Source organism: Oreochromis niloticus, linkage group LG8 (genome assembly GCF_001858045.2).
Source record: "Oreochromis niloticus isolate F11D_XX linkage group LG8, O_niloticus_UMD_NMBU, whole genome shotgun sequence".
Lineage (NCBI taxonomy): Eukaryota > Metazoa > Chordata > Actinopteri > Cichliformes > Cichlidae > Oreochromis > Oreochromis niloticus.
The window spans coordinates 11,532,150-11,545,818 of NC_031973.2; the positions used below are offsets into that span (position 1 = coordinate 11,532,150).

The 13,669-nt window shown below is 38.0% G+C and overlaps 1 protein-coding gene across 2 annotated transcripts; it reads left to right on the plus strand.

Moving 5' to 3' along the window:
• Positions 1-278: 278 nt before the first annotated feature.
• On the plus strand, positions 279-13,458 carry oat (ornithine aminotransferase). Of its 2 annotated transcripts, XM_003441781.5 has the most exons (10): positions 279-432; positions 6,190-6,418; positions 7,399-7,623; positions 7,709-7,804; positions 8,140-8,267; positions 8,520-8,642; positions 9,037-9,165; positions 10,638-10,751; positions 10,940-11,084; positions 12,437-13,458. In XM_003441781.5, the coding sequence occupies exons 2-10, from the start codon at positions 6,214-6,216 to the stop codon at positions 12,595-12,597; spliced, it is 1,326 nt and encodes a 441-aa protein (XP_003441829.1). In that variant the 5' UTR covers positions 279-432; positions 6,190-6,213; the 3' UTR covers positions 12,598-13,458. The 2 variants fall into 2 exon arrangements, with proteins under 2 accessions (XP_003441829.1, XP_025765456.1); XM_025909671.1 differs by lacking the exons at positions 279-432; positions 6,190-6,418; positions 7,399-7,623 and adding an exon at positions 7,963-8,013.
• The last annotated feature ends 211 nt before the right edge of the window (positions 13,459-13,669 follow it).

The window sequence follows — 13,669 nt, forward strand, 5'->3', positions numbered from 1 at the left end:
GTGTTTAGCGAAAACATACAAAACAGTATTTTTTTTTAATGTACATCTTTAAATACAATTAGACTGACCGTTGGATCACAGACGAAGTGCTTTCAATAAATTCTGGACGGAACATTAAAAATAAACATAGAAATTAATTTAAAAAACGTCATTTATTTATTCATGAATTAATAAAAAATACCTAAACAGAATGAGAAATACATTTTTATTTCAGTTATTTCAGTACCTGCTGTCTGGTAATTATGCAATTACTGCGTGAATTGCAACATGTAGGCGTACCCTATTTTACCGTGACGCAGTCACGCATTGAAAGAGCCACGACACTGCCTTCCCACCACGGCACAAACAGAAGAGCTACCGGCTGGTGTGTCTATAAAGGACAAGCATCATCGACTTGGAAAGAGAGATTTGACCACGCTCGGCTTTCTTCTGGTACTGTCTGACTTCCTTTTATTTTTCCTTCCCCCTTTTTTAAAAAAAAGTAAAATAATTTAGGGATGGAAATTTGGCAACCGGAAGGTGCTCACGTTCCTCTGCTATCCGGTATTACATAAAGGAAACAAAGCACCTGTGTCTCTTTAGCAATTTAGATGCTTTTTAATGGGAGATGAAATGAGATGATATAAGGAACCTGTATTAATTCATACCGAATGGCTGATAAGCATCACATTTAACCACTCGATCATTTTAAACCACAGATCGCTGCAGCTCATGTCTCAGGGCCGCGATACAGGTTTGTATAATCCAGGATTGTTTTGGAAAAATGATAAAATTTACATCATCTGAAAGAAATCTAACTGCCCATCTTTATTTAGCCTGCTGGCTGGTGGGTGTATCCCGGAGGCAGCTCCCACGACAGCCTATCATGGCTCACCTAAGAGGAGCTTTAATGCTGTCTGCGACACATCAGCAGGGACACGTGCAGTGTCATTACATTAACCCTTCCAATTTACAGAGTGTTTATTCACTGCCGTCTGCCTTTGCTCTCCATACATTGATTAGTCTAGGTACATACTAATGCTGCTGTCTACACTCCTGTCAGTTTCATTATATTGACTTAGGTTATAATACATTTCCCTCAAAAGATGGCTTATATCATTCCAGAGTTATTACAATAACATTAACAAGTTTGTCTTCTTAGTAATAGAGTTAGGGATATAATAAATAGGGAGATATTTGTCAATGATAAGATATTAAAGAAGTTTACAAAAGTTATTAAACTACAAGCTAACTCACGAAGAACTGCAACTCTCAATAAGCAAATTAAATAATGGTTGTTCTAACAAAGATTATTGTTTAGGTTACTTCCTGTATATTATTTTTTATATTTAATATAGTGTATTTATAAAACTGTTAGGGTTAGGGTTAGATGATGAATTTTATTTTCATAGTTATTTTGGTAAACTAAAATTACATGTGTAGTTTTAGTTAACTGTAATAAAACTTTAAAAAAACAACAACTTTCCAACAAAAAGACAAAAGCCCTAGTGAACAATGATGTGAGTCACGTCAGAACTATTTGTTTTACCGTGTATTTCTCACCTATATTCAAGAAAGCCTATTTTCATGAACAGTGGAAAAGTCTGGAACAGCTGCCATACTGCTGCGGGATTACTTTTTTGTTATCCTGCCTTTAGTATGGGGGTGTTTTACATTCAACACATTGTGCTGGATTTGAAAGGGAAGCATTGTTCAGCAGGCCTGTATGCTGTGGAATTTCACATTGCTGTATATCAGCTTATTAAAGCTCCAACTCTGATGCTGCATTTTATTTTGAAACAATCTCAGGCATGAAGTTACAGTAACCTTTTTGTAACTATTCAAATTCTTCTTATTTACTTAAAACCTTTTAAATGTTCAAATGTAACTTCATTATTATATGTTAGAAATTATCACTTGCTCACGCAGTCCCAAAAGTAGAGAGGGAAAGACGAGGAGGGAAGAAGAAAAACTACAGAGAAGATTCTTGGATGTAGTAAAGAATGACATGCAGATGGTTGATGTGACAGAAGAAGACTCAAAGATAAGGATGAGATAGACCCTTAAGGGGAGCAGCCAAAAGAAGAAGAAGAAGAAGAATTGTTTTTCAGGAGAACTTCTTGAGACTTCTTGAAAGCTCTACTTTGGATTTTGGCTGTCTTTGGTCTGTTCTCTGTCAAGATGGCGATCCCTACCTGCTTCAGTAAAATTGAGAACTGTGGCTGGCTATGGGGAGGCCAATCCATGACTGATAGTGTTCCACTGTGTTTTTTTTTTCTATCCCGGTATGCTTCTACTGCACTGTCCGTGTGTTTGGGATCAGTGTCATGCTAAAAAATGAAGCTGTTGACAATCGGGTGCTTTCTAGATGGTGGCTAAAAATGCGACAGTACTTTTCTGCATTCATAATTCCATCAGTTCTGCCAAGATCCCCAAAACCACTGGCTGACATGATGCCTAAAACCATGACAGTTTTATGGATGACCTGCAAACCATAGCAATAGCTCTTTGGGTGTCTTATCAATACTATTTTGTGCATGTCAAGCTGTTACATTGTTATTTTTTTAAATTCTTGTAGATATAACTAAAAATGGGAACAAATTATGAATTTTTTCCTGACATGCTGTTGGTAATAAAGTGTGACCTTGTTATCGTGCAAAGCTCACTGCAAACATAAAATGCATATTATGTTTATTATATCATATTATATTAGCATTTAAGATACTATTTCTCAGCGTAGTGAGTAATGGGTGAAATTCCATCTCATGTTTTTGGATATTTGTGTTAATTCTAGTTGAGGCCCCTTCACCTGGCAGCGATAACTACAGTTAATTTGGATAGCATTGTTTCACAGAAATGGTGATTAAATATTTATTTTATCTTATTAGTTATATTTTTACTGTAGAAAATTATTACATTTCATTCATCTGTGATTATCTGAGGCTGAGAGAAGACCAAGGCCATGTAAAAACATTATTATTAAGCAATATCCCTTTAACCAAAAGTAATTTTAACCTTAGCTAGCAAACAGCAGTTAGCTAATTAGCTAGCTAGCTGGCTAGTTCATGTGACTAGCTTCATTTTACTTTGCCAATATAATACAAACGTGTACTTAAAATCTACCACCATTATATATCTAAACTCAGTTGATTCAATACTGTACTTAAGGTAAAAAATCCTGGTGGTTTTATTTCATATTACGTGGAATCTTTTCTGTTCTGATATACCTCAGAGATAATTGTTGCTCTTATAGCATATTACAACTAATGCAGTTGGTTTTAAAATTTAGTTACTTTAATTTAATTTAAATATCTCATAATGTTCTTCATATCTAGTGGTGGGGAAAAAATGGAAAGATGTGATCATTTTGTATGTTTGTGATAAAAATGAAGGCCGTGTAATAAACATTTATGTTTCAAACACATCCTTACAAAATATGTTGTAATGCTGTATATTAAATTGCCCTAAAGTATATAAAATGATGAACGGCAGTAAAGTGTAACAGACATGACAATTTAGCAGTAATATTTACCCCCAAAATGAGAGAAAACTAAAACAGACAAAAAAATAGTACAAACTTGGTACAAAAGCACTCTAAAAATACCACAGAAAGACTGAGAATTTTCCGAGCTACTGCCTGTTTTATAATTAAGGCCTCTATTTAGAATTAAAGCATATCTGTAAACTTTGGCATAACACAGTGTAATTGGGATGTTAAAAATTGATTTGTTGGATTACTAATATGCACTGGGCCCTGTGAATAAGTCATCTATTTCCTCTCTCACCTCAACTGAAGCTGCTCATTTCTCCCTAAAACAAATATCAAAGTACATTTTGTTTGGCACTGCCAAACAGACTCAGTGAGTTAGCCAACTAACCAATGTAACTGTAATTAATCTTGACATTTGTATGGGGTTTTAAAAGGAATATTCATCTGAATTAAAAACAACATTCACAACTTGTTTACAGTTACTTGACTTGGAGTATATTGGCAGTAGTTATCCATAAATTCAATTCAGTTTTATTAATATAGTCAGATCACAAAAACAGTCACTTCAAAACCCCAACCCTCAGCAAGCACTTAGCAACAGTGGGAAGGAAAAACTCTATTTTAACAGGAGACAGAACCAGGCTCGGGGAGGGGTAGACATCTGCTGTGATGGGTTGGGTGTGAGGGTAATCATTACAAATGCTGGTTTAACTGGTTGCATTTGCAATAGTGCTGAATAAACCATGGATAGTGAAGCAGAGATGGTTCAGGATCACCTGATCCATAAGTTTTAAGATCTATGTTTTAAGTCTGGTCTTAAAAGTAGAGAGGGTGTCTCTCTCCCAAATCCAATCTGGAAGTTGGTTCCAGATTAGAGGGGCCTGATAGCTGAAGGTTCTCCTATTAATCAATGGTAGGATCTTGAGAATTTTTGCATGTTGATGGTAGGGCTGCCACGATTAGTCGACTAGTCACGATTACGTTGACTATCAAAATCGTTGACGACTAATTTAATAGTCGATACATTGTTTGAAGCTTTGTAAGATCCTGAAAGATGCAGGAATAAGTAGTAGTAGTAGTAGTGGTAATTAGTTTGCTAGGAGAGAGAGCATGTCTAAATTTCAGCAGTTTTACTTGGTCCGCCTTTCTACATTTTTGAAAAGAAACCTAGAGTTGATCCAGTTTCTTTGAGTTATACGTCACAAGATGTCCTAGCTTTATCCAAAGCTATTTTTTCAGAAAGAGAAATACAACAATTTTCCTTGCTAAATAAAGATCTAAACAAGTGCAACACTATTTCCTCTCCAGCTTCCAAGTTATCTGCTTTAAGGCGCGCATTTGTGAGTTAAGTACGAGTTAAAATTTGTAGCTTTATTTGTCAGAAGAGCCACAGTATCCAGTGTTGTACACAGTGAGGATTTAACTCTAGTAGCAAAGTAATTGACTTCTGTGGGAGTAAAATTTAGTTAGCTCCTCTGGATTGTCTTGGCAGAATATACCATTGGAGGAATTATTGCCTTAAACTTAGTTACTGCGCTTTCAAAAAGACATCAACTGTAATGAAATCTGTTCCCCAGTGCTGTGTAATACATAATAGTAAATTTAAATGTCATCAAAAAGTGGTCCGATGCAGGATTCTGAGGAAAACCTGTTAAATTCTCAGTTTCTTGTCAGGACAAGATCAAGAGTATAATTAAAAAGATGAGTCATTTTGAGAGAAGCCAGTTGGGTCTAATGGATTATTCAGGCTGTTGTTTTCAGTGTCTACTATGATGTTAAAATCACCAAAGCTAATTAATTTATTTGAACTGACCAATAATAACATTATAAAGTCAAAGAAATTGGATAGAAGCTTTGAGTAAGTGCCAGATGGACGATAAACAGCAACAATCCACAATCCTTAAATATGTTCACAGTCATTGTTATTGTGGTTGTGGGTATTTTATGGATAACTGTTAAGGTCAACTTTTCAACGGCTTCTTCAAAGGCCTGAGAAGTCATTTTTCGCTCACAACCTGAAATTTGTATAACTACATTAGTGAGTGAGATAATACTTATTTTGAAACGTGTATTCCCTGGGGTTGTATCAGGACGGCTGTCCGGTATAAAAACGCTGCCAAATCAAACTGTTGCAACATGTTTTATATCTTGAAAGTCCCATGTAAGAGGCCTGTGGAATGACCTTGAGGTAGATTCAAACCCAGGCTGTCTGTTTAACCCAGTGAGCTAAACCAGCACTCATCTGTTTTGTTAAGGACTTATTCTTTCTCTCTGTGGCTTAAGAACTTGACCGGGAATGCTCCTAGGAGAGTTTCATTCAGGGGTTTCAGGGCGAGCACCCAATATGCTCTCTCAATGTTGAGCACTAAAGAGGCGCTCCAAACCTGTTGTCAATAACAATTCCACAAACAGTCAATGACGTCATCTTATTTTCCTGTGAATGCCCTTCCCTATGAGTCATTTTAACTTCTGTTTATACCAACTCTGACAAACGTCTTCATGGGAATGAATTTCAGGCATTGCTATTATCATTTTCTCCGATTTTTTCATTTTCTCCATGTCTTTAATTCTTAGGTACATTTTATTTATAGGTTCAATCATACAGTTTAGGTGCTGTTTGGAATGTTTTTTTTCTGTTACACATTTTTGTTTGCCTGTTGTATCTCCAATTTGAAAATGTTTCAGATATGTACAACTGTTGTTTATGCTTAAACTTACAGAAGTGTCACACAGCATAAAAAGGAATGAAGGGAATGTTTCTCCAGCTGAGCCGTGCGATCCCACCTGCTCTCCGTTGTGGCATCCATTCTGGGACGCGCCCCGTCTCAACTGCTGCCTCCAAAAAGAGGGTTGAGCGCTTGTTGACTTCTGAGGAAATCTACGCTCGTGAAGGCAAGCATGGAGCTCACAACTACCATCCCCTTCCTGTTGCCCTGGAGAGAGGAGAAGGTAAGTTTGGCATATGACTATTAAAATTAATACAATACAGAACTGTGCAAAAGTATTGAGCCACCCCTCGTTACTTTATATCTTGATACAATTATGAGCTTAGAAGTCAATATTTGGTATGACCACCTTTACTCTTTAACACAGCCTCTGTTAGTCAATCTTTCTTGTCATTTCTTGGCATAGTCGTCAGGACTAGTTCTCCAGGCTTCTTGAAGGACATTCAAAGCTGTTCTTTGGCTGTTGGCTGTCTTTTGTTCTGTTCTCTGTCAAGATGATCCCACACTGTTTCAACAGTGTTGAGGTCTGTTCTTTCTATCCAAGTGTGGTTTTACTACATTGGCAGTGTATTTGAGGTCTTTGAAAATGAAGCTAGTCAGATTTCAGCACATTGCTCTTTGAGAATTGTATTGTTGTTGCAAAAATAAAATTTTATGCCTGTCAGACTGTGTTATCTTTTAAATCTTTCATTGTTTTAACTAAAGAAATGGGAACAAATATATTTATGCAACGGACTTTTACTAACAAAGCGCCTCGAGATACAATTTAAAGTTGTTTGTTATGTGTAGGCATAAAACCGATTCATTCCTTGAGTTTAGGTGTGGTCCGGGACTTCTCCACAATGCTCTACGACTATTAAAGCTAACACTATAATTAATATAACAGACACCATAATGATTTGTGGTTTCACTGTAGTTTTTCTGGAGAACTTGCTTTTCTTCTTGACCATTATTAGTTCTTTCAGCTTCTCTCTTTAGGCGTCTCCATGGCAGATCATGCCTCCATCTTACTGTATGCCATCCATAAACTTTCTCTGCAATCATCCACTTTTCCTCTTGCCTGATAGCTCCATCTTTAAGGTCCTTTGCCCACTCTTCCTCCTCTGCACATGTCCAAACCATATCAACCTTGCTTCTCTAACTTTGTTTCCAAGCCAGACAACCCTGACATGTCCATCTGTTTTTTTTTCTTCTTTACCCCAGGCATCTATGTGTGGGATGTGGGGGGCAACCGGTACTTTGACTTCCTCAGTGCATACAGTGCTGTAAACCAGGGCCACTGCCATCCCAAGATCATAGCTGCACTCACTTCCCAAGCATCTAAGCTCACCTTGACTTCCAGAGCGTTCTATAATGATGTGCTGGGAGCCTATGCGGAGTATATCACCAACATGTTTGGCTATGATAAAGTTTTGCCCATGAATACAGGTAACATCTAATCCTGATTGCGCAAGCTATCTTCAAAGGTCATAGTGAGTAGATTTGTTGACTCTATTATTATGTAATGCAACAGGTGTTGAGGGTGGTGAGACTGCCTGCAAGCTCGCACGCAAGTGGGCCTACAATGTGAAGGGGATTCCCAAAAACAAGGCAAAAATCATTTTTGCGGGTAAGTTGGCATTTTTTCTTTTCATTGAAATTGACTTCACTTTTGGTGAGTGTGTCCATTTGTTTTCACCTTACACATCATCCTGTAAGAAATAGACCAAACGTTACTAACATTTACTTTAATAAGATAAAATTACCCAACATTTCTTGACTTGGCAGGCACAATAACCTCCACTATTACGGGATTAGGAGACCAGTGAGCTAAACCAAGCAAGTTACTTCTTAGAAATTGTATCTTTCAGATGTTCTTTGTTAAAGAAAAATACAATAAAAAAAACTCCCAAAAAACAATAATAATATGGTAAACACGCCATCTTCTTTACTCTTCTTGATTAGAGGGAAACTTCTGGGGCCGCACCATGGCAGCCATCTCCAGCTCCACTGATCCCAGTAGCTACGAGGGTTTCGGCCCCTATATGCCAGGATTTGAACTGGTCCCATTCAACGACATACCTGCACTAGAGGTACAGGTTTTCATGCACAAGATTTTCCGTACAGTGGGGTAGATTTGAGTTTCATGCTAAGTGGATAATATAGTCTATGAGACTCTGACCATCTGTGCACATATAAGGTAGAAATTACACACTGAATTTAGCTATTTTTGTGAATGCAGACTTTGTTTTAACATAACAGGTGAATAATTGACTGAACTACTGTTTATTTATTGACAGAATTATCATATATTTCTCTTTTTTTTTTTTTGTCCCCCTCTCCAGAAAGCCCTTCAAGACCAAAATGTTGCAGCTTTCATGGTGGAGCCCATCCAAGGGGAAGCTGGTGTGGTGGTGCCCGACCAGGGCTACCTGACTAAAGTCAGGGAACTTTGCACAAAATACAATGTAAGTCCTGCTAAACGCACAGAAAGGAAAATAAGTGTTGTAATTACCTACAAGTTGATATGGAAACACACGTTTGCCTTCAAACTGAACTAGAATCTAGTGTTTGTTATAAAAACAAGTATATTTCGCATATTTCCTGAAGCTTGCTTCATGCTGTTTTATGGTTTCAAGCATATGAATGTTGACATCAAAGAGCGGTAGTTCATTCTTAGGTGGTTGATAAAAGCTGAAAGAGAAGTGTTCTGACTTTTCTGGAAACAGCTGTGTAATGACCTAGTGGTCTGTTTATGTACCAATAGCATAAATAAAGGCATCTCAACAAAATCTTTCATCAATCTTTGGTTTTTCCAAGTTTGACAACGAGATGTCCATTTTCATTCCACGCTTTGTTCAGGTGTTGTGGATTGCTGATGAGGTGCAGACAGGCTTGGCACGTACTGGCCGACGGCTGGCTGTGGACCACGAAGATGTTCGTCCGGATGTGGTCATTCTAGGCAAAGCTCTTTCTGGAGGAGTTTACCCGGTAAGCATTTTACTTTGGTTCAATCATGCTTCGTTACACTTTCTGAATACTCGGAGTTAGTGCTGGGTGATATGACGATATATATCGTGTGGATGATCGAAAAGTGTCTTCTATCGTTTCTAACCCTAATTTTATAAATTATTACATAAAATATATCATTAACCCTTTACAACCGGTCGGAGCAGGCACACTCCGTTTTGCCTAACTATTTTTAAATCCCTGTAGAACTGGAACCACGTAAGGTAGCGCAATAATATTTTTTGCATATGAAACCGTAGGAGTTGTACTTACATCTTATTCCATTAGCTTGTCCTAAGTCACGGTTTCCTTCCACATATAGCTTTGCAAAAATTGCATAAAAAGCACTTCCAGCAACAAAAACATAATATTCCAGACTTGCAGCAACAAAAACAATATTCCAGAAACAGGCTTTGCCGATCCGATCAGCTGTTCATAACACTTCCTACGTTTATAAGTCAGCGCGAACTATCGCATGTCCGCCAGTACCTGTCCGAAACCGGAAGTGACGTCATTTCGCGGAAAATGTAGTTTTTAAAAGTCATGTTTGACTTTATGCTTTTATGTATCGTTTCCGGGATGCTTAGAAGTCAAATTACACTGTTGGAAATAGTTTATTTTGATGCACATGCTGTTTTTTTGCAAATTTGCATTATAATATTTATTTTCATTTTTCCTGTAGTATATAAAAATTAGTGTAACTCAAAAATAAAACTATGAAGACACTCAAAATAAATTTCTCGTGGTTGGAAACTATTTTGTGCAACTTTTTTGTATTTACAGTTTATAAGCCTCTTAAATTTCTCTAACTAGAAATATATGTAAAAAAACAAAACAAAAACGATTTTCAATTTTTTTGTAGTTTATTGCACTTTTTTGCAATTTATGTAGTTACTATGGACTTAATGCATACATATTATTAAAATTTGGGCTATAACGGTTATATTGATGTATAGCAACTTGAAATGCTCCCACAAATGGCACTACAGCATGTAAAGATAAGCTCTGGCAGACTTGGTTCTATGGTAGGTCTTAAAGGGTTAAATAGCCTGTGGCAAATATATTAGTGTTGTCTTCTCACTATACATACTCTTAACTTTATGCAAGAGAAAATGAAGTATAAAAAAATGATATTTTTCGCAAAGAAACTCCGTCTTGTGGTTTTGCGATATGGTGCTGCTTTACGTGCACCCGGATTTGCGACGTTTTACGGTAACTCAAAAGAAAGACTGCACCCTCTCCACTCGCTGTTTACAGACTGCATACTTTCCAGATGACCACAGGTCAAGTGGTATATCATGATATATATCGTTATCGTGATATAAAATAATTCATATCGTGATAAATATTTTTTCCATATCGCCCAGCACTACTCGGAGTTCAGGATTTGTAAGACAAAGTAGACTCAGAACTTTTCACCTTTGCTTAACCTGATCTGTTTTTGTCTGCACTAGGTGTCTGCTGTACTGTGTGACGATGAGATAATGCTGACCATCAAACCTGGTGAGCACGGCTCCACATTTGGAGGAAACCCAGTGGCCTGTCGGGTAGCTATTGCTGCGCTAGAGGTCAGTGTTAAAATGCACTTTACGTTCACTTATTAGCATACCTAAAACAAGTCAACAAAAGTTTTTTTCCTTATGGAGTAAACAGATTAAATAAAATGAACATAAAGTTTAAAATGCATAATAAAGTTGACAGTAGCAGAAGAATAATCAACCTGTTTGTTTTCCACTCTTGCTGCTCTTATTTGTAGGTGATGGAAGAGGAGAAACTGGCAGATAATGCCCAGAGGATGGGGGAAAAGCTGCGGGCTCAGCTGAACAAACTGCCCAAAGACATTGTGACAACAGTGAGAGGAAAAGGCCTCCTCAATGCAGTCGTCATCAAAGAGACCAAAGGTATAGTGGTGATCGTTTCTTGATAGTTAACATAAAATATTTTAGTCAGTGAAATCAGATTACAAAGCTAATCGACGGCCGTCTACTTTTATTATCAGAGTATCAAGGCTTGAGCGTTGCCATCATGTTTTAATGCAGTGGTTCTCAAACTGTGGTATGCGTACCACTAGTGGTACTTGGGCTCTCTCTGGTGGTACACGGGAAATCTCCAGTTTTTTTTAAGATTAAATAACATAGCATTGTGGAGGTATGCAAATACGACACGAGAGTTCCAGAGGTTCTTCTGGGAGCTGGAGTTGACCAGAAAATGTCTCCCCGAGTGTGAGTCCTCTATGTAGAGCAGCCTTTTCTTATCGCCAGCAGTTGCGCCTGCTACAGAGTGCTGGCGGGCTCGTTTCCCTGGGTCTTAAAACAGCAAAGGGGGCATGGCGCTGTCACACCTTTTTCAGTGATGCTGCGGTGCCACAATCCCAGCCAGCATCGATGAATTGGAGGCCTCCAGGAGAATTGATGCTGGATGCTGAAGCTCCTGGTAGCCAGGAGAATGCGATCTGCTACTTCTGCAAGTGAGCGGTAATCATTTGCAGCCAGCAGCGGGGAGTTGGTGAGGCCAGCTCGTACCTGTAACTATCGGAGGAAGACGTGAGTCTGGAGAGCACGCCGTTCCTAGCAAGGACAGCGTGCTCTCCATGAGCTCAAGAGCGGTACCATCACCCAGGCCCAAGAGAGAGAGGAGTTTCTCTGCATCGAAGAGGGAGTAGTGCCGCAGCAGCAGCGCCTTGAGAGCGGTGTATTTCCCTTGGCTGGTTGGATCCCGGAGGAGGGGCATCACACGGCGGGTGGACAGTGGATCCAGTGAGGCCACCACATGATAGTATTTTGTGTCATCGGCTGAAATGCCACAAAGAGCAAACCGAGGTTCGACATGCACGAACCATGAAGGAGGGTCGTGAAGCCAAAAATCAGGCAGCTTATTTGCCACAGCAAAAATTAAAATGTACCGCTCTGCTATCACTTCCAACATAAATGAAGACAGAGTTAGTTATATCATAACGTTTTAAAAACTGAGCTTTAAAATGAACAGTGATGATAAAAACTGAGAGCCAACGGTGATCACTGACTTTGACATTGAAATGACAGTTAAAATAACATTCATATAAGAAATAAAATTGTCTATGTAAACTGTATGTGGTGTTAAATAATACTACTGTACTTTAATGTTGGTCATAAGGGTGGTACTTCAAGAGCCATATATTTTATGGTGGTACTCATTGTGAAAAGTTTGAGAACCACTGTTTTAATGAGTATAATTGATATATTAGTGTAACTTATATTAAAACAATTTCCCCCAGACTACGATGCGTGGAGAGTGTGCTTGCGTCTTCGGGACAATGGTCTGCTGGCCAAACCCACCCACGGTGACATCATCCGCCTGGCTCCTCCCCTCATCATCAAAGAGGACGAGCTAGAAGAATGCATTGACATCATCCAAAGAACCATCATGTCTTTCTAAATAACTGAACATCACACTGACATCCTTCAGACTACTAATTTGCATTAGCTTAAGCTATGTTCGGTCAAGTAGCTAGTTTTTTTCTTTTTTCCAGAAGCGGTATTTCCGGGCTGAGCATTACTGTAGAAATACAGTATAAAAGTACTGTGTATTTAGTGTTTGCGTCATTGAGGACACTGACACTGAACAGAGAAACTAGACAGCCTCAGGAAAGAGTGCAATTGTTAGAACAGTGTTTGTAGTAATATTTGCTTTTAGACCGTCAGTAAATGAAGTAAAGGATGCGTTTTCTTTTTAAAATTTTAATTTTAAAAAGGAAAAGGTCAAAAGTTACAAAAGATTTTAGTTTTAATAAGCCTTCACAAAGCTGAATGAACACTATCTTGTGTAAGTGAACAACAAATTTATTAGTCTGCTGTTACTCATTTTTTTTAAATTAGACTACAGACATAACTGCGGTTTCATTCCATGAAAACCATCTTAAGGAGCTTTAGAAGTCAATAAATTTATAAAGGTTTTAAATCCCACGTCCTTAAAAGCACATTTTTAAAAATCAAAAACAAAAGCTAAATTATTAACAAGGATACAAATTTGTGCATTGCTGGAAGAAACAATCCCACATGATTGTAATAATTTACACTTCATACTGAAGGATTTGGTATTTGATTTATATAACATCTTATTGTTTAAGGACTGCTGAAGCTTGGGAAGGCTTATGCTGCTTGCTTTGTCTGGCATGGAGTTAAGAGGTTACTGTATTCACGTTTTACATTTCTACAGTATGTATAAATTGTCATCTTACGGCAATGTTACCTTTATGTTGTTGCATCTGTTTCGCTCTAAATAAATTATTCAACTGTCTCTCTCCCGTTGTCTCTTGCTCTTTGCTTGCACCAGTAATGTAGCACGTCAGGAAGTCAGGTCAAGGCCTTATTCAGATGACTTTGCTGATTACAATCTGGAAGATATCCCATGTAAAAAGAACCTTATCTGGGTTGTACACACTTTGTAACTTAGGAAATTCAAAATGGGACAAAGTTCTGGGTCACAATACACAACAGGGGAGCTATAT